This window comes from Colius striatus, chromosome 4, assembly GCF_028858725.1.
Source record: "Colius striatus isolate bColStr4 chromosome 4, bColStr4.1.hap1, whole genome shotgun sequence".
NCBI lineage: Eukaryota > Metazoa > Chordata > Aves > Coliiformes > Coliidae > Colius > Colius striatus.
Genome location: NC_084762.1, coordinates 43,817,798 through 43,843,797, shown reverse-complemented (window position 1 = coordinate 43,843,797; position 26,000 = coordinate 43,817,798). Strand labels below are relative to the sequence as shown.

Here is a 26,000-nt window from a genome sequence, read left to right as displayed (position 1 = left end):
TATTAGTCAGATAACCTTACACCCTCATTTTTTGTTCTTTTTTTTTTTTTTCCCATTTTTTGAAGTGTAGCTTTTTAATAACAACAGCTTTGGTATTGCCAGATCATTCACTCTCAGACCAAATAAAATCATCAATCTGGGGGTTTGCCTGAGGGTAACTAGTCTGTCTTGAGTACTTCTCCCTTCCAGGTCACATTGCCATCAATACTACTTGTGCTAAATTGTCATGTCGTTTAATGGACCCAGAAGGAGCAACGTAGGACAGAGCTGCTAAGATGTACTGTGGGTTATTGTAGAGGTTTTAGGCCTTTATCCTCTTCTACTAGACTGTAAAAAGAGAAATGTATGTCTTGTCATTTGACGAACACATGCCCCTGGAGTACTCACTCTTCTTAGAGGTGCAGGAACGTCTGCTCAGTAAGTTCAGTCTCTAAACTCATCTCTTTGGAAAAAGTGTAGCACCGTGCTCTGGTTATTTAAGCATTGCTACTAAGTAAGTAGCATTTTTGTAGCTTCCAGTATTGCAGCTGTTCACGCCTTCAGCTGCGTTTTCAGTACACAGGGAGCCAATAATGAGGAAAAAATGCCTGTGTAGGAAATATGTTTTTCCAGATCTAAGTTCAGACTTAGTATTCAGTTGGACTAATGAGGAACAGATGAATGCTTAACAACATGCTCTTTGCAGTCTCCTTTTAGCAAGGCAGCTTTGCTTGTACCAGTTGTCCACAGTGCCTTTTAGAGACAAGTGGACATACTCAAGGTGCTTTAGATAAGCCACCAGATAAGCAAGAGTCACTTAGACTTTACTCACCATCAGAAGAGAAGTTTGTGCCAATCTGATTGCTCTTGATAGTTCTTGTTTGAGTATCTTCTGTTGCTTGATCAAACAAAAATTTTGGTTACTGTTGACTTTATGCAGAGCTTTAGCACACTGTTTAGCACACTAGGTAGCATATTATATAAACAAGAGGTGACCAGCTTGTTCTTAATACAGGAGTCTGATCCAGCTTCCTGGTATGTGGACTGTGCTCATTAAGCATAGATTATTAAAATATATGTGGCTACTGTACCACCTTGATCCATACATTTTGATGTTATTTAGTGCTGCTGTCAATCCCAGACAGCTGGTTTGCATCCCAAAGATGTTAGGTTAGTACTAGCTCAAGCTTTATTATGCCTTCTTTTGTTGCATGTCACAGACATCTCAAAGGTTTATGGGGAGAAGGCATCAGCCTGAAAAGACACCACATGTAGTTTTGAGCTGTACATTCTTGTGACACCTTCATGTCGCAGGATGAGTCAGTCCTTCCTCTATAAATCTCTCACTCTGTAAGTCTGGCAAACTGAACTTCAGTTTAAGCATCAGAAAAGGCCATTGCTGACAAAGCTCCTTAGGAAAGTGTTCATTTGGGGTAAATGCTTGCCTCACCAAAGTCCAAATGTCAGTCCAAATGCATTTACTACCTGGCATAAAACTATGCCTAAAGAAATACAGGCTCAGCTGAGATTAAAATGAATATTGGAAAATGACTGGAGAGATACTGTTGAGTTCTGTCTTCTCATCCAAAGAAGCAGCCTTCCCTGATTTCACTCCTGAGGTCTAAGTTGGCCCATGCTCATGAATTTGAGACCATAGACCGAAAGGAGTGTGGATCCAAAAATAACTACTCATGTGTACTCAGACCACATTTTACAATTTAGTATACTCTGTTTTTTACATTTTGGAATATTCTTATTTGCTAGAAGTGCAAAGGCATTGCCTAGCTGCTAAGAGTTAGGATTGCAATGGCATTGCTTAAAAACAAGCCAAATAAAATCAGAGAGTCCTGAGAGTGTCTTCATATTTTTGATCTGAAACTAATCTATAACTGGTAAGAGTAAGAAGGAGACTTCCTGGCTGGGCAGACTGTCCCTATTAACTTGCCATCAGGCTTCCTTCCCATTTCTCTGAAGCAGCTGGTGGTGTCTGCAGCAGAGACATGATACTGGAAGATGGATGGACAACTTGATTAGTTTCTGTATCCTCTTCTTGTTTCTCCAAAAATGATGTTTGCTTTTACAGGCATTCAAGGATAGTCTGCTGTCCTGAAATGGACCCATTCCCTTGAGAGAAGTAAATTGGGTAAAGCAGACCAGGGAGAGTCCATCTCAGTTTATGTATTTATGATAAGATCTTGCCAACATCAAGGAGCTTTTTTTTACTTTTTTTTCTAGTTTGTGTTCTGCATCTTTTTTCATTTGTCATAGAAGAATGATGCCATATGAAGAATTCAGTACTGGTCACTCATTTCACAGCTTTAGCCACGGTTTTCTTCTTAATAATGAGTGTAATTATCACCGGCAAGGCTTGGTGGGACTTACACAGCTTGGATAGCTTTCACCTTTTGTATCTCATTGGGGTGGTACAATTTTATTTTTTATTTGCTAAGAAAGCTACAATAATATTTATTGCTTTTAAAGAAATCTGACAAGTACTAGTGTTAAAATCAGATTACATTATTTTTAAATAATAAGGTTATCAACAGAAAAGCTGCTTGGAGAAAAGGAAATGTCAGAATAAATAGCCAATTTTCACAAAGAAGACAGACAGATGGTTTGCTCATTAGCAATACAGTCCTGAAATACCCTCTCCTGCTTTTACTTTATTCTGTAGTTGAGCACCCTAGTGTTTGGTAGATCAGTGTCTGAGGAGCTGATTGCTGGTCTTTAGGAATTTTAAATTGAATCCTATGTTTGCATAGTGTTCAGAGGAACACAGAATGCACTGACATCCTTCTGTTAGATGAGTGGAGATTAATCAATTGTCTCTGGGGCAGAAAACCCCTGGGAACCCAATGAGAGCTTCGAAGGCCTAGGCCAGCGTGGGACTGAAGTCAGACTTTGGTCCGCAGATAAGAGGGAAGAGTGTTTTCCAATTCTTGTGATGTGGAGATTGCAGGCATTTCCAGAGAACAGGAACTGAGCATTTACCTTCCAAATGATGCGATTACACTTTCTCGCTTTTCCAGAAGTGGCTCGGAAGAACTGGTTGGACATGGAAGAACGAGTTTAGTTATGGACCAAATCAGCAGTAGCTGGGGCAGACTTTACAGTAGCCTCATCAATTGTTCATCAGAGTGTCATTTCCAAGTATAAATCTGATTTCAGTGTTTATTATCTCTTACTGTCAGAAAGCTCTCAGCACTGTCATCCTGTTCTCACCACTTACACAAGTCGGTGACTGCTGTTGCTTTTGTTACTAGGCTGACTTTACAACTTATCTCTTCTTGCAGTCCTCTCTAATGTAGATTTCCAGACCATGGACCTTTTCTTTCCTGAGTTAGACCTTTCTTACATATCCATTTCCAGTTGAAAGGAAGGATCCTTCTGCGGGGGTGTCCTTACCATTACAGCCTGTCCCACTCGGATTCAGACCCTGTGAGCTCTTGTGAAGCCACTATCAACAACTAATGAAAGGGACTTGAAAAAAAGTCTTCTGTCCAAAACAGTCTTTATATGGTCTCATGTCAAAAGGTCACAAGGGATGCACAGGGCTCATGAGGGGAGCATGTTCCTATCTGCCTTGATGGCATGCCTTTTTCTCTGCATGAGTCTTTATATCAGCAGCAGCTTCTTCTACTGAGCTCAGCACGCTTTTTTTGAAGGTCCTTGTCTTTTGTCAGAACTTACAACAGGGAGATCTGAACAGCTTTGACTGCAGGACCACAGCTGAGAAGTAGATCCTCAGAGCTATAAACCTGGCCATTTCTTACTTTTGCTCTTCCCTTTGATTTAATGCTTCACATTTAAGACAACAGCAATATAGAATTACATAGGGGAGCAGGCCTGCACACACTGACCATAAAGGTGTAAAACTGGCACATTCCCGGTTTGACAGAGCTTTGAACCAAATTCATCTCTGTTGGCAGCAGCTGTATTGTGCCTGACTTATATCAGGTTTATACCTATTAACACCAATGCTGAATTTGGCTCATTTCCAGTATAGCTGCCATAATTTGAAATTACATATGTGTTTTCCATGTGGGGGAACATCAAAGGGAATTGAAGGATAAATTATGACTGCTATTTGTGTAACTGTGAAGTCATCTGTGGTACATTTATTTGCAATACCTGTCTGCTTTGTAAATTATGCACAGATTTTATCCCAGGATAACAGTTTTTCTAAATGCAATGTGAAATAATTACACAATAGCCATCAGCTGATCTTTTGATTTGTGTTGCCTGGAGAGTAATCCAGTGACCTTAGCTGTGATTGTTATTCTACATATAATATACAGAATATTTTTAAAAAAGAAACAGATTTAAAGTTTAATCCTTGCAAAAATCCTGCGAGGTAGATAGGTGAGCAAACTGCAGTCCAGAAATTAGGTGAAACCAGAATTGGTGATAAACTAAAACTCTTCACTCTACCACATCCTTGCTTGCATCTACTGTTTTGGTTGTCTATCTATGTGGGGTAGAAGTAGAGCTGTAGAGAAATTGAAATTGTGACCTCTCTTGCAGAATAATCTACTTGTTCTACTGTGAAGTAGGGATAGTCTCAGGACATTTTTCTTCCTTTTTCAATGCATCTGCTTGACCTTTGCAGCTGAACTTTCAGACTCTGGTAACTGTGAAGGCTCTTCAGGAAGTCTACATATTTTAGGAGTTGTTTGCATCATAAATATCCAATCGTAAGGAAGAAGAGAAAAATCAATATTTATTTTCTTCATTTAGCGACATTTTACAACTGTGTGTAAAGATCCAAGGCACGTATAAACAAACATCCAAGAATTAAGAGGTTTAAAACTGATGGTTTGGAGAAATTTGCATCAACAGCGTGCGTGCTGGGCTGCTTATTTTGCCAGTTATCCCTTTTTGTTTGGGGTACTGCAATTTGCAGCTAACCCGTCATGTGTGAAAGGCCAAAGAGACTTCAATGGAGTCTGAAACTTCAGCTAATCTCTGTGTGGTGACACGCTGACAGATACGAAAGCAACAGTAGGATCATAAAGAAACAAAATTGCAAAATAAAAAATTGCCAGAAAAGCTGAAAATACCAGCCTTTCTCTAATCTGGGAGCAGCCATCTCAGAACAGTATACTACCAAGCTAATATCTTCAGAACACCTCAAAACTGCAGAATTTTATTCATTAAGTTTATTCAGCTTTCTTTTTTTAAAGGAACCTGAAATAGCCAACTAAAAATGTGAGAGCTAGTGATGATGTTAGAAACTGTAACCCCTTCAGGTGACATGGTTGCACCGTTGTACACAGAATATTGATTCATAAAAGCGTTGTTTGGTTTTTACATTCTGCAGTGGTTGACAAGAAAAAAACCCCAGATTTTTGAATCAAAAGATTTGAATAGAAACATTCAGACTATAAAAGCCTATATGCATTTGTATTCATTGTTAAAATCCAGCCAAAAGGAAAATACCGCTTCTGCAGATTGTTCCTGCATTGGACCCCACGTAGTTTCTTGCTGTGAAACACTGGGAAATGTGTTGAGGCAACAGCAGTGGTGGGGATCTTGCTCCCTCCATGCAGCACACAGGGACATCTGGCATCGCTTCCACTCCCCAACACTTTTAAAGCGTTATTATTCATAGGAAAATTAAAGTCCCCTGACTTCTATGAACAATACTATTTCCAGAAAAATTTGGGAGGAAGAGCAGTTGATTCAGAGGAAAGCTTGTCAAAGCTGCTTTTTAAAGCATCTAGTAGAAGTACGATCAGCTGGTAGCCTGGAGTATTTTCAGCAGACTGATTGCAGACAATAATTGCAAAGCTTTAAAAAGTCTCTTCCCGTCCCTCAGCTCTTAACCCTGGGCTCAGCTCTTTAGCCTTGGCCAGCAAGCATCCTTCAAGTGCAAGTTTATTATGTAGCTGAGTATTTCAACCTGGAATCTTAATGAATATGTCTAGCATTCCTTGTGAGAAAGGCCTGCAACAACTGCAGAGAGGCTTACTAGTTAAATTCTCACTTATGAAAAGCCACATAGAAGTTAGAGGACAGAGGAAAGAAAGAAACGCCTAAAAAGAAAAAAAGCACAGCCAGACGAGAGTATGTCAGTCAGAGGAGCCGTGTGAAATCTGACAAGTGTGCATAAATATTGGGCCTGGCGATAATAGGGTTGTGATGCTGCAGTTCATACTGAAGTGAGGTCAGTGGGGTGCCTTGCATGACTAATAATGAACGACTTGCATCAGTACGTGCAGCACAACTTTGGAGACTGAATAGCTGTGAATACTATAGAGTCACTTTGCTCACTAGAAATAAAAATAGTTATTGAATTTTGTTTGGAGTTTGTTTTTACTTTTTTATGATTATTTTTGTCTTATTTGGGAGTAGGGATTTTTTTGTTGTTTTATTTCTCAGTAGTGGTGAATGGTGTTCAAAAAATGTTACTTTTAAAGAGAATCCTTGCTGAATCACGTGAAAGGAATGTACAGCCACAGTTTAATTTTGCAGTATCTGCAAGTCACTGCTGAAATCATAGCAACAAGTGATACAGAGCATACATAATTCTGTACAGAAGCCCAGTAGCAGAAGGCAGAGGTTAAAAAAAAAAGACGTATCATCATTAAGCACCAGTCAGAATCAGTCATTTGCTGTTCCTACAGTGTGAGCAGTTCTATTATCTGAAAAGTGGGAGGAGATTTCAGATAAGTATGTGCCTTCTGATAAAATTGCTAATTTATGCCTCTCAGAATTTAAGGTTGCAACAAGCTTTCATTTTAGCTTTCATTGTAAGGGTAGACTATTTGCCTAAAACCTGCCATTTTTATGTTGACAGTTTGGGAAATGAATAGGCAAGCTCTGAAGAGGATTCATCCAAATGAGTTTCGGTTCCAAGTCATTAAAATAATTATCTCAATTAGAGTTTCACTTTGCTTAACTCTAGATATACTTTTGCTTCAAGCTTCTCTGTCCCCTTCTGGGGCACAAACAGCTTTCTCCAGTCTTCCTATGTAAAAGAAAACATGTTATAAATTAATATTTTAGCTGTATGCAAAATAAAGATAAAATAACAAAGCCAGAGTAGGAAACCAGGTGTTGTTCAGAGTGGCCAGGAAGAGCTTTTCTGGCATTGACACTGTTGAGCCAAGTTGCACTGGGACCTGTGTGTGTATGGGAGAGGGACAGCGCTATGTGCCTGGCTGCAGTGATGCTGTGCACATCTGTGTGAGAGAGCACACAAGCACTTGGGGTGAAGGTTTCAAAGTTTTACTGAGCTCTTAATTTTTGTAGATTTCATAACTTCATGTCCTTTCAGGAAATCTGCAGATATGTAAGTGTTAAGCCAATATTTTTCAGGCTATTTATGTACACTGCAAACTTTTGCATTATTTATTTTTATCTTTTTTTTTTTTCCTTTTTGGAGGTGCAGGAGGTCGAATCTTTTTCAGAGAGATGCTCTGCATCCTGAGGACTTTCCCATCTCACTTGCCCATCCCAATATGTGGGGTTTGACCTCCCTGTCATGCCCTGCGTGTAGTAACTTGTGCCAAAGGCACACCACAAGGTTCTATAAAAAAGGCCTCAGTGTAAATGTGTGAGGCTCCTTTGGCAGTAAGGACAAGGGCACTAAGTCTCCTGCTTTGCGTTTAGAGGCAGAACACTGAAAAAGGTGGGACAGAACCAGTGTTTGAAGGGAGAGACCTGGATTTTGCTATACTTTAGAGATTTATTGAGGGAAAAGTGGATGCTTCTCTGTTTCTGTTTATCTAGAGCCTGCCTCAGAACTCCCTTCAGGGCTCCTGGAAGCCTGGCAAGGTAGGACAGTGAGAAAAGAAAAAGCCGTGACTGGAAGTGATGTCTTGAGTCGAGCTGCTAGTTGCCTGTGGTTTTATTTGCCCTCTACCTCCCAATGTTTTAGGTGTAGAGACTGTCAAGAGCTTAGAAGAATAGCTGCCAAAAGGGTCTGGGAACTTGATTTCTCAGGTAACCAAAAAAATCCCCAACACACTGAGATTTCTAACAGAATAGAAATGGATATTTTATCAGTCTTCTGTAAACACTATGATCACATGACATTTTCACTACTAATCAGTCCCATAAGCAGTTTTATTTCATGCCTTTGTCAGTCAGTGGGAAGAGTATACACCTAGGTAGTGACCACAGCATACCTGCCTTAGAACCACAAGGAACTCAAATGATGTGATTCTTTTGCTGTGGGTATCCTTCTTTTAAGTACTGACACTGCAGCACCTTTTGAGGCAGGATGGACCCTCAGCTAAGAAACAGCTTAACTGTGAGGAGCTGCTTTTTCTGGGTGGCTGAGAATGCAGAGAAAAAGAGCAAGCAATGAATTAAGTAGTAGAGAGAAACAGTTTTCATGTTTTAATTAGAAAAATGAAAAGAACATGAATTTCCTCCTTGTAATAGTTTCTGTCATCTGAAAAATAATGATCTAAAACAAATGTGGGTCTGGCAGTCCTTCCACTGGGCTATGATTATTCACTCTAATGCATACATATTATTCATAGTCATTAATCTTCTGCACCCAGGCTGGAATAAAGCTTATCCTACTGTTAGATGCCACGTTTCAGGTCAAAAGCTCATCTAGTAATTTATCAGACATTTCCATTTTGTTATTGCCAGGAGAGTAACAGTTCTTTGGGAACTCTTGCCTTGACCAGTGATTGAGAAAGATGCTTTAGCTACATGTTTTGAGGTTTTTTTATTTTTCAGTTGTGGATTAGTGACCATTAGATACCTCTCCGCAGCAACCCCTGTACGCTGTGCAGTCTCTTACAAAGAATCTTACACTGCCTGAGACCTTAGTCCAAGCCTCACTGAAGTTAATGAAAGTATGTGATTTCTTGAAAAAATCATTAAAAAGTGGGAATTGATGTGATTTTGGCACAGAATTATATTCCATGATGGTATCTGATATTTAGCCGTTTGTATATGGTTAAATCCCTCTGCTTTTTATAGTAAAAAAAGCACCTCCTTTTATTTTTGGTCAAGAAGTATAGTAAAAAGGTACTTCCCCTGAATATTTTCACAGCCTGCAAGTCCCCAGCAGGAGCGTACCATTGCTACTTTGCAAAATTTTCCACATATGAAGGCGTTCTTTGAAATAGACAAATCAAATACAAAGCACAAGAGGATGTTCCTGCTCAGATGTACTTCAGCATGAGAAGTCCCCAGAGATTAGAAGGGCTTTGGAGTTGCAGTCTAAAAATGATTTTTCAGAAGCTATTTCTCAAATCATCGTCAGACACCTCTTTTACTAGGCAGCAGCATCAGTAAGCTGTACAAATGGGATCAGTAAGCCCCTTCCTGCAGTTTATGTGTTTTGGTGCATGATTACAACTGAGGACACATTGACTGGCATCAGCTTTCAGGGGCTTGTGAAGCTGACAGTGCTGCTCACCTTTTTCATATTTCATTCTGTATCTGGGATTGGATGTGCAGCAGCATAATCCAGATAGCTAGAGTGAGATTTTGCCACTTTATCAATGAACTGTCCATATTCTCCACAAAACACACATTTTACAGCAAGTATATAAAACCACAAAGAAAAAGGCATACTTCTGTAGCCTTTGAAAGTCATCAAACCCAAGAGCTGTCAGTCTTCATTTATTACTGGAATAATTACTGTAATAAAAATACTGTGTGCAACATGACTAGGACTACAAATTCAGTCACTGGAAAGGTTAGTTAACAGTAGAAGTTTCCCAAACATCCTAAGTCAGTGCAGCCACAGTCCCTCACCGTTTCCTTCCTTGTCTCAGGGCTGGTTGTGGCTGCGGTGACCTTCCTGCACTGCTCTGGTAGGTCCTCCAAGTTCTGGAGGGTACAAGGTTTCTTATACAGAAGAGCTTCCTGAAAACCAGCCCTGGCTGTATGCATTCAGCTCACTCTACAGAGGGGAATGAAAATGTGGGATATTATTTGAAATCGTGATTGTTTTTCTTTTTTTTAAATGTGCATCCATATTGTCATTTTATGGGTTTTGTTCTTCATTAGGTATTAGCAGGAGAGGCAGAGAGGACAGCAGAATAAGTTCTCAGAGATGTGAGATCCTCTCCTATCAGAAGTACTTAAAGCGTAGACTAAATTGTCAAGAGGAGTGCTTGAAGTCATGTATTAGACTAAACAAAAATATAGTAATAATATATAGAGAGGAAAAATAAAGCACATGTCCAAGCAAAGATGTGTTAATCCATTTTTATAATGTTTCATTCATGTAGGCAGTTAAAGTAAGAAGTGATGATCCAAGTCCCTTAGTCATATATCCTGAAATCAGTATGTTCCTTGAATAGAGATCTTTGCCTTGGGTTGTTGCTACTTGAGCGGTCGTGAAACTAATCCTTTTTCCGGTTTGAGGGAATATAAATGGGTCATCCTCATTCTTCCTTCTGTTTTGGACAAACAGATAAAACATTGTTTTTCACAGCCAATCTGGATCCAAGCAAAGTACAGCAGTTAGGATGCAACCAACAAAGTTGAAGCCATGAATTCCTCCTTTGGGCAGGTGCTGAGCACCATCACCTCCCCAGAAAACAGCATCCTGAGCATTACAGTGGGGAGGCTCAGAGTTGTCAGCTCCTGTGTCAAGGGACGGCAAAGTCATCTGTCCTTCCCAGGAGCTACAGCAAGAAGTGTTAACTCACCCCATGCTTTCACCTGTCTTCATAGGAGCTGTTCTCAGAGGTCTGAGAGCATGAAGACCCTCTCATGGGTCTCCTTTCCCCATTTTAAGACCTAGTAATGCACAATATGCCTTTCATTTTGTGCTTTGGTCCTCAGAGCATTTCTCTGTGTCCAGAGGAAGGTACCAGGAATGCCACCAAGGAGCCAGTGCAGCTCATTTAGGCTTCAAAGCAGCTGTTGCGTGGGAGGGCGCAGCCTCTGCACACTTAAAAAGTCACCTCAGCTCCCTGCAAGCAATGGGAACAGCTTCCCAGACAATCACCTGCCAGCCCCAGGGGCAGACAAAATGGTTGAAGATAACCCAAATACCTGCCCAGATTGAGATCTTCTCAGAAATATGTGTCACACTGGAATATTTTGCTGTTAGCATCTGTGGCACCTTTATAACTTTTTTGGTGCATTTTTCATTTTAGTGTTTCAAGCACTGTGTTTCCACTTAGACTTCTTACCGAGAACGTCTTTGTGAAGCTAAATCCATCATGTAGAGTTTTTCATTTGGTATTTACAGGGTCACGGCTGACCTTTATCTATCTTTAAAGAATTATATTCTCTCCTAACGATTTCTTTCCCTTCTGGCCATTTCCAGCTGCAATTAGAATTGTAGGTAGCCTGGTATTTTTCTCCCATGAGGGTTGCTCTTGCCCTGCAGAATGTGTGTGATCGTGGGGGGATGTCACACTCTGCTTCTGGAGCATCGTGTACTACAGCTGACCATTGGGGTGGCGTGTTACAGGACTTCCGTCTCCTTCTTGTCACCTGTGCCTGCCCTGGCCCATGCTTCACTGTTTCTTAGTTACAAGTGTTATGTGCTCTGGCTTGAATTTCATTGCTGTACTTGATGGCCTTGCTCATTGTAGCAGAAATCATTTTATTTGTGCTTGCACTGTGACTCCTATGGCTTGCTGAATGTGGACATCTTGGGGGTGATGTGTTACCTGTCGGTATATCGTTGTGTGTGTTGAGTGATATATAGGAAAGCTTATCACAGGTAGCAGCTATCTGAGGTTCAAAAATGTCACCAGCCACCAACGTGAATTTGCTATCTTCTTGCTCTATTTTTATAAACTCCTTTTTCAGAGTGTAGTGTCCTTAAAATTGTGAAATAATAGACAGGCAACCGGGGATTACAAAGACTATCTGGGACATGTTCGTTGGGGATCATTGCAGTTGGCCTGTAATCTCTCTACTTCTTTAGAATTTCATTTAATACTTCATAGAAGCAGCAAGTTGCTCTAATCCAGATGAGATTGACTATGCTTATACTTACAGTTGTTTGCTCAAGGAAAATTTTTATTTCCATCGCCAATGTGGAAAACAATCCTGTGGCTGTTAATCTGTTAGTACAGAAATCGCAGATGTTGCACAGCTCTGAGTGTCTTTCTCTGCAAAAAGACTTCCAGAAATATTGGGTTTTTAGATATTTAAAGAGATTTTCTCTTTACACCTACACCTTGATCACTACAGAGATTGCAGAGTTCTCCCAGTGCCATAAATTACTGACCTGGTACACAGACTTGGGGCTTTTCTCAGCTCCCTCTGCTTCACCAGCACTGTCGAAATCATGTCTAACTCTATTTTGTCCCATTGCTGTCAAACTCTCCAGTTTGTTTCTCCAGTGTGATGAAGGCTGTCCTGATACTGGGACTACCACCTATCTAGCATTGCTTTCTAAATGCTCTTGGTGGCAGAGAATGAGTGGACTCTCTCTCTGCAGTTGGATAGCTGTCGATCCTTGTGCATATACAGCCTTCTTAGTCTTCTGAAAAAAAACACCAACCAACCATTTATGCCTGTAATGGATTGTCTATGCTACAGGAAATGCCAAGGCTGGGTGTGCATTGATCAGCAGTAAATGCTCTCATATTGCCTTCCTTTGGGAATGTAAACTCCTAATCTACTCTCTGAGCAGTACCTGGCCTGCAGTCCAGTTTCATAATGCCAGCCCCAGCTGCCTGCTCAGCAGGTCCCAGGTGAAGGCCTGTGACATGACAGCGGTACATTTGCTGCAGTGTCTCAGAAAAGGCTTGGGTTTTAAAGCGTTTCTTCAGAGAGAAGAGGATGGGAGGGCAGTCTGCATTTAGCGTTAGGCAATGCGGGTGATGACGAGCAGTGCAACGTGGATGATTAGCGGCGATTTGCTTTCTCTTGTGGTTATCTGGTTTGGCCAAGCTGCTGCAGTAAGTGTCGTCATGAGATGAAAAAAATAGGCTTAAAAAAGTCTTACAAGTTGTTTCATCTTCTCTGAGAGTTTTGCAACCCCTATTTTGTCCAGAGAGGTGGCGAAGAGAGCCCCAGCCAGCATTGCTGGCTGCAGAGCCGGACACGGTTTCTCTCTTGGCATGCTGAAGCTTGGCCTGGGCTACGAGCACCAAGCATGTATCATTACATGTTTTGTGGCCGCGGACATGTAGCATTCGCATTGGCAAGCCGTTCTGGGACAGGTCCGTTTCTGTGTGTATGTAGTGCCTGGCACATTTTTCACAGGCTGTCTGCTATGATGTAACACTAACAAGGTAATTACAGGGCTCAGGCGGTGTCAGCACAGCACATACTGCTCGGATTAGGCCCAGCTCCTGAACAAGCTCTTTCTGAAAGGGGGACAAACTGACATGGCTCACAGCCTGTTTGCAGGGACCGGGAGTAGGCTGATGCTCAGTGACTGCAGCTTATCTGATGTAGGGGAATTTGGGGTGCTGCTCCTGCCTCCTACACTGGTGGGGAGGGTAGACAGTCCCAGCTAGCACACGTTACTACGGGCATTATGGATATAAATGCGGTGAGAGGTGGAGAAGTAGAGGCCGGTTGGTGCTGCTGCCGCTCCTTCCTGGCAGGATTGTTAAGGATGTGTAGCTGTGGTTTCCTTCTCTGATGCAGGGAGTGTAAGCAAGTGGTGCCATGCCAGGGGGTTAGCAAGTGATGTGGGAGTCAAGGGACAGGCATAGTGTGGGGAACTCACATATAATAGATGCACAAATGGAGAGGTGATGAGGCTTGGAGGGTCATTTTTGCTCCCAGCACATCAGTGTCACAACACTGGTGTATAGCAGGTCAGGGAGAAACAGTACTGTCTGCAGTGATTTAGCTGGCTTCTTTCTGTTTTTCCTCACCTGAAATAGGACTCAAAAAACCAGGAGAGTCTGGTCTCAGTGTATTATAATTTTCTTTATGTATTGTGGCACATGTGATGCAACTTTGATATTTTATGTCTTAACAAAATGGGACAGATAGGGACTTTAAAAATACATTGTAATAAATTTAAGAAGTTACGAAGAAAAGAGTCTGGGCAGAAACACTGCATGAGACAGTGATACACCTGTTTAAGATCTCCGCTGTCTGTGTCAGGGTTTCATTTATTATATTAATAGCCTCACTAGACTATAATTTTTTACTATTACTAAAAATACTAAATAGTTATAAATAAGAATTTTTATACTGGTTTCAGGTCCCCTTGTCAGACTCCACTGACAGAAGTTAAATGGTATGTCGTAAGCTGAACACTGAGACAGCCCAGCTATCTCCCATCCACCCAAGAGCTGCCATCTCTTCCAGGGCTTCAGATAGTGGGTGCACCCCTGCTGCTTTCCTTGCTGCAGCATGCTCCCAGACCTGGCACGCCAAATTATTTGTAAATACCAAGCCAGCTAATGTCACAACGGTAGAAGTCTGCATCCTGGGAAGGGCGCTGGGAAGCCAGGAGACACGGCCAGTATTGTGTGTTAGTAGTAAACAGTAAAAGAAAGTGTCTCCTCCAAAGCCCCTATTCATAAGCTTAGCACAATAGAGTAGTGCAGCATTAGGGAAATTTAAGCTGGTGCTGAAAGCTGGTGTGCTTTGGTGCGTTTTTACTCAAGGAATGGCTTTGATCCTGAACTGTAATGCTTATGATATTTCAGACATGGCTTACTTTGCTAGGTCATGTGAATGATGAATATCACAGTATTTAGAGGTTTCTAGTAAATGAAACACACAGGGGAATGAATACAGATATAGATCACTTGCGTCAAACCCAGCTTTATCAGGGCTTGGTGAGATATCTTTTTCAAGAGCCTACAGCAATTGAAAAGCAATTAGAATTTCATTGTATTTTGCAGTTCTGTTAACCATCCTGTAGATCCATTTGAGAGTCCATGTGGAAAAAGCTGCCTCTGTACATACACAGCAGTCATAATATAGAAGCATGGGATGATAGCAAAGCAAAACTTCAGTTAGATACTTGGAATTAAGAGGTGCTTCAGGCCCTAAGAAAGAATGGAAAGTCACCCTGTCCTACCCTTAAAAAAAAAAAAAAAAAAAAAGATGTTACTACAGAAATGAGAAATGCTTCCTTTTCACCAATGGGACCGGTAGCAGTGCCGGAAAGGAGATTTCAGAAAGATGCAGTGGAATAGCTGGAAGCTGCATGCAGATCTCTTTCCCATTCGAAAGAAACAGGTCTGGGTCACGTTCTTCCAATGGCGCTTTTGTTAAAAGAGTTTATTCGTTAGTGGTTTGAGAATGACAGAGCTCTGCGCAAAGGGTTTGGCTTTATCTACCAGACTGGGCAAGCAAGGTTAACTTTGAAGCAGAGAGATTAAGGGGAATTTTGCACTCCCACATGTCAGGATCTGGCAAGTCCAAAGCTGAAAAAAAGAAAAAAAAATCAGGGGGAGAGTGCCTGCAGTGGCCAGTGGAGCTGGATCTGTGTGAAGGGGGTTTGTCAGAGAAGGAACACAGAGATCCCTTGCTTTTTTTTTGTCTTCTGCCACAATCTTCCCACAGTCCTGCACAATGCCTGGAAAACAATTGCAGTGAGGCGTTCCTGAGCAGTGATTAGCAATGCAGTTAATGAACACTGGTTTACATCATTTGGGGATAAATCCACCTTCTGACCATCTGTCACAAGTGGATCTGGTTTTCTTCCAATGCACAATCATGCCAAGCAAAATTATCTTTGTTTAAATGGCTGGTGCTTCTTGGAGAGTAAATGTTGTGAAAGAGTTGATCCATTGGCAAGATCTCCCAATGAGTCACGTACTCTCAGGCAGAGGTTATGTCTCTCTGGATGTTTTATTCATTCTCGAACATGAGGAGGCTCAGCAGCTAGTGAGGAAGTTAGCTCTTACTATGAAATGCCAGTGCACAACTGAAGCTGTTAGCCTTGCAAATACTGGTAATCTGAAAGCATTCTGCTTCACCTACTGCTGGATTTAGAGCAAGTGAATTTGGTCATTCATGCAGATTTTTTTAAGAAAAGTATTGTCTGGTCTCTCACAGGCAATATTTTCTAATGAAAGCAAATGAAAATTATGATTATCCATTTCAAAGTAACTGATAACAAGCCATCATTGCACATGGACATTATTTATACAGCCCAGAGATGCTCATGCATAATGCTTCACACATCACAGTGATAGAAATTGCCTTCAGGAACGGACTTTCCAAGCCAGCCTCTCTGTTTTTAACTTGGCAGACATTGTCACTTCAATGGCTGACTACTTGATTTTGCAGGTTCAGTTTGATGCGCATATGATAGCAAACACACACTTGCCCACAGATGCCAGGCTGCACCCAAAATGACTTGCTTTTCTTAATACCAGTAAGAAAGTGACAGGCTGGCAGCTTTTAGAGACTCCAGGGTCTCTCTGTCTGTTTGCAGCTCTATTCTCATCCTTCCCAGCCCTTGCCTCAGTATGAAATCTTGGGACATATCATATGTTTACATGGATGATTGCTCTTAACTCATGCTTTATTTCCATGTCTTAGCTTCTAATTCCAGTGACTCCTGCTTAGTGGTCTCCGTGTGTCTTACTTTGAGGCAACAATCAAACTGAAACTGTGAAGGTAGAAAATGTCCAGTGAGTGACTTCTTTCTAAGAAACTATGTTAACCAAAGGACTAATAAAATCTTATTTAACCATCACCAAAAGATTTTTTGGTAGACAGCTAACCCTCTTGAGTAGAAAAAGTAGTCTAGAAATGTTCCTTCTAGCATCAATTCATATCAGCTTCTGATGCTGATCTCCTGTATATCAAAGAGAAATGCTCTCTTAGTGTACCATTTTACATTTTAAATGATTAAACTTGCAGTGAGTTCCACCTGCTGCTTCTTGCAGCAACGCCCTCTGCCCTTAGTCCAATTGAAATATCAGCTACATTTTTTTGAAGTTTCACACACAAGTACAGCCTGGTCTCATAGTAGTGAAATTGAGATCTTCCTTTGTGCTCGTATAGAGCTTAGGGGATTTTGGTCAGACAGTCTCTTGTTGCAATGCCTGTGTTTCTAGTCCTCCACTGAAATATGGGAGGGAGATTTCTCCCTGTAATCCACTGGTAGCTCCCAGAGGTAAATATCTCATTCTTTTTCTTACACCAAAGACTCAGGGTAAAGCTCAGTCTCTGCGTTATGGAAATACAAAGCAATCTCCCGGCTAAGCACTGATCAGAATGTTGTTCTAAGGGAAATCCAAACAGGACAGTGTGAAAATGCTTAAAGCAAGGTACTATCTAGGGTAATATGTTACAAACTTGTTAGTCTGGATCTGTGAAGTCTTTTTCTTTTTTTTTTCCTTTTTTTTTTTGATGAGGGCTGGAGCTCACAGCTTCCAAAGCCAGATCTCAGCCTATGATCCACATCTCCTACCTAAATTTTAATTCCCTTCCCTTTTTTTCCAAGTATTATCGTGTGCAACAGAGCAAAGGTTTTATCACTTTCTTTGTGCACGGCATAGCACATATGTTTGTATCACCTAGCTTCTCAAGTTGGATGTGGCCATGTGAAACTTTTATAGCCTGTAGGTAAGAGCAAGAGGTTTTTAGGATTTCACACCAGGTTTTGCATTTCTAGCATGACTGCTAACTGTTTGCTACAGTCACACATTGAGACCCTGCAGAAATTGGTAGACTCATCCCTGCCTCTACGGGCTTACAAATTAAGTGCAGTAACCAGAAAACCTCATCTTGATCAAACTGCTCTTGCTTGAAGTCACCCAGAAAAGTAATGTGATGGCCAGAGCTATGCCACATATATCTTCAACCATTTAAAAGAAACGGAACACTATTTATACAACTCATAAGTCCCAGTGATGCTCATGCCTGTTTATCCTGGCTATGCTTGTGTAACAGGTTTTCATATGATGTTTTTAGCATTTAAAGTCTTTTTTCATTAAACAGTTTCAGTATCCAAAATAACCATTTCTCTTAGCTTCATTAGTTATAGGAAATCACTGGATTAAAGTAGGGAGCAGATTAGCAAAAAATAAACTGTAGTATGTCTTGGGCATATGGTGCCGCATATGAATGGGTTTTAACTACTTAACTATGTATAACAAAGAGCAGAAGGAGAGATTTGTCCTAGTGTGCAATAATTATAACTTGCAGTAGCTGCATAGCTTAACAGTCAGAAACCACAAAGCAATGGAAGGCTTTCTGTTAGGATTCACATGAAGTGTGTGTGCCTGTCCCCAAGCTCATGTCGCATTTTCTGCCAGCTGATGGCCGGGCACAAGACTGGACTTAGCTAATTAGCAGGATGCCTCTCCCTCCTTTCCTGTCCTCTTTGCTGGGCTTATGGTTTGCAATACTGGGTTAGTGTGAATTACAGAAACAGGGATTTAGCCCATCGGACACGAGAGCTGGCACTGCTCCAGGTGCTCTGCTCCATCGCATGGTCCAGAGGAGAAACACACTATGGGCAAGCGTCTGACAGCCTGGACTTTACCTCAGCTGGAAATTATCCCCCATAGCGCAACTATTAACAGAAGTAGTAAATAAAAGAGGCCATAATGTGAGTGATTGCTGAGGAGCATCACCCTTCAGGCTCTGGGTGCAGACAACACAGTAAAACCAGCTTTGAATTCAAATGGCTCCGAAGTTTCTAGCTTCCTCCCTTTTTAGTCTAATGTCTATCATTCTGCTCTGATACTTCAACCTGTAGAAGTCAAATTTATGCCTTTTCTAAATAGATGCATCTTATGTTGATTTGAACTTGGTCCTGAGACACAAGTCAGTGCAAACACTGTTAACGTCCTGACGGTGGGTGCTCCATCTCCTACTTCTCAGGAAAACGAGGCTTTTTCTATTTGGATGCCAAGAGGTTTCTGAAAAGTAAGCAGTGGTGATGACATCATTTCCATGTCTTAAAGCAACTGGTTCAAAAGGGATAAAAAGATTTTCAAAGACAAGCAAACCTAAGTTATAAAGTACTCAGAAATACGTGGAGAATTACCTGGGCTTCTCAGTGCATTTTCCAGTAATGTCACACAACATAGCATAAGCATGCATGTCTTCCCCTGTTTTGAGGGGTTATTTTTTCTTCTGAGGTTTCCACAATATGTTCAACATCCACTGTGAGTAACATTCTTGAACCTCTGCCCTGGATTAATCAAACATAAGTCATTGCCCCATGCAAAAAGAAAGTTTTGCCAAAAATTATGGTGGTCCAGAGGAGAAGAAAAGAGGGTTCATTTTTTTTTTCCCCTGTGAACTTTTAACTAATTTTATTCCTTTTTTTGATGTGGAAAATTTTGTGCATTGAAAAATTCACCATCAGGGCCCTGATCAACTTGGTATTTTAGTGATTCGTATGAATTAAGTCCCTAGCTGTTCAGTAAAGTATCTTTGCTTTGTCCTCAGTTTTATGGTAGTGAGCCCTGCCAAACTTGCAGGCTTTCTATTAAGCTTATCAATAACACAGCATTGCTTCTATTGCAGAGCTCCCTGAAGAGAAGAGGCAGCAGAGAAGTGCACAAAGAAAAAAAAGCATTTACTCAGGTATGATTTTCAAGAAAATACAATTTTGAGCAGAAATGCATAATAAAACTGAAAATTTATTTTTACAAGTGTTGACAGGACCATCAGGTACCATTAGCTAGAGTACAATTTGGCCATAATCTACTGAGACCTCCCAGGGATATTGTAGAAACAATTTAGGACACAAGTATGATCTCTAAATCATGCAGCTTCTCAGGCTTATTGTGCTTATATCAGTAGATTCAGGCTGCAGGATTTCTACAAGAAGAGAAAATCACCTTGCCTCACAAAGTAATTGGATCACAGCTTAGGGACTAACTAAATTTATATATGGTGCCAAAGATTTTCTGCTAATGAGAATCTTGGCAGAGAATGTGATTGACACACTGCAACGACACCTTGCGAGCTATCACATTACAGCCTGGGGTTTGATCTGTCTCTGGTGTGAGGGGGGCAGCATGTGAACTTGTGCTCCCTCAAGCTGAGATACAACACAGAGCCTAAGCTACCCACTCAGTCTCCCTTTGGACACCGGTTTTATTGAAATCCCATAGGCTGATGCTTCTCAGGAAAGCGGTCTGCCCAGTTTCCTCTGCTTTTTTGTCCTGACTGTAGGAGTTAAAGCTTTTCCCAGCACCCATACTGTTGCTGTTTATAGCCAGAATGGTGGGGATAGTGTTTCACCTCACTGAGAAAGAAGCCAAGAGCAACATTATGCCTTCATTAGAGAAAGGTTGCATCTCCCTTGCTGCCTCTTGGGCAGGCTCAGCGTGCTCAGCTGAGACCTATGGGTTGTCTTTGAGACAATGAAGTCTTAAAATCTATTGATTTGTAGTAATAACCACAATAAATCATTACAATATGTTGCACTTGAATGGATAAGACAGGCAGCTGAGTGGGCAGACCAGGGACTTGTTGTGACTGGGAACTGTATCCTGCTTTCCTGGGCCACAGCAAACCAGGCCTCCCTGCCCAGCCAATGCAATCATGGCTTAATCAGACCTTAAAATGGGACACTGGGCTTTGTGCCTGCAGCACCTGCTATTTAAGTTGTCAGTCAGGTCAGAGAGTTTATTTTTCTGCAAGTCTGTAAAATACATGGATGAAATATATATGTATACACCCTCACACGTACAGATTGCAGATGAAGCTATGTGAAGGCATGAATGTGTTCATCGAGGTTTGTGGGTGGCATTGTCCTTCATTTCCTCATTCCTGGAAATACAGAGCAGTGCATCGGGAATGGATTCCTTGTGCTTGCCTCCTCAGCCCAAATATAGGCATTAAGAGCAGCTGTAGTTTGCCTTGGAAAGCTTTAAGAAGGGCTTCACAAAATTAACTGAGTAACCACAGATCAGCTCTGCACCACTCAGTGTGGGGAAACGATCCTAGAAACCATCCAGGAAAAAAAACAACTGTACACATAAATTGTATCTCATGCAAGCAAAGGAGTTGGGCTTGAAAATGAAAACCATTACAACAGCACTGTGCAAGGTGGCTATTCAATTTTCTTCATCAGTTCTTTAGGGTAGGAAAGACTGAGAAACAATCTTATATATTGGCATGGCCCAGCTTATAAGTGTGTGTCCTAGCTATCTCCCAACTCAAGGATGTTACTCAGAGCTGTCTGCTAACCAAGGTGTTCATTCAGAGGTGTGTGCTGGTTGAGACCAGAGTGCACCACAGCAAGTGCCTGACCTGGTTAAAGAGCTGACAGGTCCTGGAGCATGGCCCAGAGGGGTAGGTACAGATATAGCCCAGGAGATTCAAAGTGCTGCTTTTCAGAGACAGCCTCCCTAAATACCTAAAATAACATCAGATACTCATTACATGTTTTGTGAGTGAAAAGTCACCACAAACTTAGATGCTGTGCATCTGCATGCTCGCAGATTCATACAGCAAATGGCAAGACTAGTGTTTCTGCTTACTGAGCTCATGATGAAAATTAGCTGGAACATCGCACACACCGTAGGGCACCCCAAGCAAATAATCCCCATGAAACTGATTGTCTTGAAGTCACATAAAAGCAGAGTTCAGAGCAGTGCTTACCCACCTCTAGCAGTATTGAAGAAAAAAAGTTTTTATTCAGCAGAATTGCAAAACGGAACTTCTTGGAAAATACCAGGCACCAGCCAAAACACAAAGAAAAGTGGTTCTCCAGCGCAAGGTAGGAGTACTGGCACTAAGCCAGATTGCTTGGGTACTGGCCGTACTGCCCTGTTGTCAGACTTGCAACCCCAAAACTGCTTACCCGTCTTCTGCCTGGCAGTTCCTTTGAGCTGGTGGTGGTGGTAGAGGAGATGGTGTTGGTCTCTACCTATCTTTGTGTCTTCTTGCTAGAAAAGAAATATCATATTTGGGAGTTTTTGATCAGCTCACCATTCTTGTCACATCATTTACATTGCATAATGAATTTAAACTCATTTCATTCCTTTAAGTTTTTATCACCACGTTCTACATTTGTCTAAATTAGACTGCAGACTCTGTAGGGAATGATCTGGGTTTTTTCTTTCTGCTTTCTTTTTTCCCCATTAACATCTCTCTGAAGTGCTATGCAGAGCTGTGATGCTACTGCATGCAAATAATCACTGTGAGTAATCATTAATTTACATTTATCCTTAATGATCTCTTAAAGTCCATGACTAGAACCATGTCTGATGAAGCCTTTTTGTCATTCCTTCTTTTCTTTCTATACAGTCTACCTGACATACACCCTTTAGGAAAGCGTCCACATAATGGATGTGAAATACAGTCAGGCTGTGCCATAACCCAGCTTTCAACTCCTGGAATTTGAGCCTCTTGTTCCTACAAAATGATAGAAAGACTGTATGGTCATTCCCCCAGCATCCTCCTTTCTCTCTTTTCTTTCATTTGTGATTTAACTAGTAGTGAACTGTTCTTAATTTTTGGTGATTTGGCCTCTCCTTACTTTGCTTTATATGTGAAAGCTCTACTTGCCTATGTGGATGTCTCACCTTCCTGTTACTTCTACTTGATTTCAACTGATCAAGAAATCACTGATATTTCTGTACACAAAGTTTCAGAGGGACAGATGCATGAAGGTTGGAGTCTTACCCTTCTAGCATGCTTACTTAGATCTGGCTGATAAATGTCTCCTGACCATTCTCTTCCTTTGCAAAAATGCTATCTGGGGAATGGGATTTTAAGTAGTGATGTTCCCTGTCAGAGAAGTGGAGAAGATCTAGAGCTTTCTCACCTTTCCAGATGGGATTTGTCCTTTAGTGGGCGAGACTAACATCCATCAGCTCTGTTATTTGGTATGAGGCTTGTGTTTGTTTAACAACAAAAAAAAAATCTTGTTTGTTTCAGCTCTTGCAAAAAACAAAAAACGTACAAATGTGATCCTTTTTTTTTTTTTCTCATAGATAAAACTTATCAATAAAGTAATGCAGTTGTGAGAAGTTAACAGGGGTTTTGTCCCACTATAATAGTGTGCTAACTCTGCAGACACATTGAGTTGTGCGGTAATGCAGAGCAAAAACACTGGGACCCTGACCCCAAACCCATCAAAGCCTTTCCCTTTTCTTCAAAAGCTTCAAAATTCTGAGCACGTTGTCCCGAGTTCAACTCGGTGACTGTTCATCATATTGTTTGAAGTACAAGGACTGTCAGGCTGTAGCCCTCCCCAGTCCCTGGGAGGAGCTGGCCCCTCGTGCTCTCAGCCTGGGGAGAGGGTGCGGGCAGGCTGCCCTTCCCCACAGCCATCGGTCCAGCTGCCCTCAGCCAGGGAGGTGTGAGGTGCCAGCTGGTGCCACTGATGTCTGGGCACTTTCAGCCAAAGGCAGACAAGAAGCACAGAATTAAGGAAAATGTCAAATGTGATTATTTCCAAGCTATTAACAGATAAATAAACTGGAGTAATCACTCCACCCATGAGCTCTGACATGCAACACTGGTCTGCTGTAACTTTCCTTATGATCTTTGCATTTTCCTAAAAGCAAAATCTACAGCTGTGGAAATAAACTGATTCTCAATGGAAGGAAAAACATAGGTGGTATATTGTGCAGCCCTGTCCAAAGCTGGTGCTTTAATCATGCAGCCTTATCCAGCCAGAGTAACCAAAATTCAGAGTAACTCTAGTGGAGGCTGCATGGAGTTTTGCCAAGTTTTAATCTGATACTTAATTTGCAGTTTTGAGTTAAAAAAAGCAATTTGCAAATGTATATATGGAAAAGAGATGTGTGTATGTGAGGAGACAACAGAGAGGAAAGAAAGCCCATCTTTCTGATGTGTGCCTCAATTGTATTTATAGAAAATTAGCATTTCTGGTACCAGAAACACAGTGACCAGTTTTAATCTGTCAGCTGATCAACTGATTGCAGTTATGTTTGACTCCTGGTTGTCACTGAAAGCCACATGTTAACAGAAACTGTGACCATTTTTTTACCTCTGCCGTGTCATTAACATTTAAGATAGCTTTGTCACTACATAGTATCTTAAAACGTGTGCCTAGCAGAGTTCAGAAGTATACAACCAATTACTTTTGTGTCTGCTTGGTTATTAATAGTTGAAATTAAGGTGTAATTTGTATATATCTAAATAGAATGGGGCAAAATTAATCTGGGTAACATAAAAGACAGCATTAACAATGTGCAAGAGTGCTTGCTTTAGAAATTAAATCATTTCCTCAGATTGATGAGCCATAATTAGTTGTGTAACTTTTTTTTTTTAATAGCTTGATCTGTGCGAACAATTAAAGTCAGTCATGTTTTATTCTGGATTTAGTTGCCGTTATTAGGAATTATAACAAAATGGTGCTGGTGCAAGATAACAGTGCTTCAGAGACTGAAATGAAGTTTCCATAGATAATTGCATATATGCGCATATGGCCTACCAACAATGATGAAATCTGCTCTCTCAAGAGATCATCCTTCAAAGCCTGCCTTCCATTATACTGCTAATGCTGATAAATGTGTCTCGTACAAGGCCAAGTGCCTGTATCTCCATGACAATTCATGAAAGTGATTCGTGCAAAGAAATTGTTCATCAGCTTAGAGTTTACTTAACCTTGTCTCTTATTTCAGCACAATACACACTGGAGTTTTCATCTGGGTTGAGCTACAGTACTTTAAAATGCCCAACACACAAAAGAAAGCCAACTCTAGTTAATACCCTGGTGCTTCCTGAAAAATGCAGGTTTTCACATGGGATGGGTTTGGATGTAACCACGGTTTAATTAATTTTTGTTTCCTTTTTCACATGTTTTCACCAATCTCCCTTGTGAACAGTTGTCCACACCAGAAACAGTGATCACAATCTGGCCCATCCCAATAATAACAACAGCAGAGGCAACAGTGTGCATCCTATTCAGAAAGCGAGTTAGCCACCCTTTCTATTTCACAGCATTGTGAGATCAGAGTAATTAAACTCTTCACTTTGCAGGGCAACCGTGCAATTTAGCTCTCTTTTTTTTTGTGCTTTATAGCTGGAGGAGCCTGAGATTCGGGATTACTATAAGCAAATTCATCTGAGTAGTCATGATGCTAAAAGGGAGCAAATGTATCATTAAACATAAATGGAGCATGGAACCTTTTCATCTGAGTCATTATTTTCCACAAAATTTGCTCAGTATCTAAGAAAAACTAAACATTGCACTGGCACTCTTGCATCACTAAACACTTTCACAGGCGCACTTTGGTTTTTTTACCCTTCCTTAACTCTGGTCAAGATGCTTTACCAATTTAACCAGGGCCAAACTGTGAAATATATCGACTGTGTGGTTTGTGCAGCTCTGTAGATTGTTTGCATACCTGAGAGATACAGCTCAGAGTGTGAGGTTATAGACATTTTGGAAAATAAGCTATTGATTGTGCTTCTATTATAATTTAATCTCTGGGGACGGGGTGATTATTGTTGTCAGGAGGACAGTGCTGATTTGAAGTGCCAGCTCCAGTTTGCCAAAGAGGAGGCAGTGTTGATGCGTAAGAAGATGGCCAAACTGGGGAGGGAGAAGGACGAACTGGAGCAGGAGCTTCAGAAGTACAAGTCCATCTACGGAGATGTCGACAGTCCCCTGCCTACCGGGGAGGCAGGGGGCCCGCCCAGCACCAGGGAAGCCGAGCTGAAGCTTCGTTTGAAGCTGGTGGAGGAGGAGGCCAACATACTGGGCAGAAAAATAGTGGAACTGGAGGTGGAGAACAGGGGGATTAAAGCTGAAATGGAGGATATGAGGTGCCAGTATGAAAAAGAGTGTCTCAGCAGGGACCACATTTCAAGCATTCCTACCTCACCCTATGGCGACTCCGTGGAGTCAGCCACGGAGCTGCGCCGGCACCTGCAGTTCGTGGAAGAGGAAGCAGAGCTGCTGAGGCGGTCAATCTCTGAAATTGAAGATCACAACAAGCAGCTAACGAACGAGCTGAACAAGTTCAAGTTTGAGCCGGGCCAGGAGGCGGGATGGTTGGATGACACAGCATCCAAGTGCAGTGGGACCTTACAAGAGGAACTGAAGTCAGCCAGGTTGCAAATCAACGAGCTGAGCGGGAAAGTCATGAAGCTCCAGTATGAGAACAGGGTTCTGATGTCCAACGTCCAGCGTTACGATCTCGCGTCTCACCTGGGCCTGCGCACTTCCAGCCCCAGGGACAGTGATGCTGATAGCGATG

General features: G+C 41.5%; 1 protein-coding gene across 4 annotated transcripts in view; it reads left to right on the top strand.

The window, feature by feature from the left end:
• Positions 1–26,000, top strand: part of MTCL1 (microtubule crosslinking factor 1) — a 106,087-nt gene that overhangs the window by 36,535 nt on the left and 43,552 nt on the right. For 2 of the 4 annotated variants that reach the window (XM_061996090.1, XM_061996087.1), the window contains exons 4-6: positions 19,336–19,395; positions 21,467–21,541; positions 25,256–26,000. The exon at positions 25,256–26,000 is cut by the window's right edge and continues 581 nt beyond it. In XM_061996090.1, coding sequence (XP_061852074.1) covers positions 19,336–19,395; positions 21,467–21,541; positions 25,256–26,000 — 880 coding nt within the window. The remainder of the gene's footprint in view (positions 1–19,335; positions 19,396–21,466; positions 21,542–25,255) is intronic. The other 2 variants (XM_061996091.1, XM_061996088.1) reach the window with 1 other exon arrangement.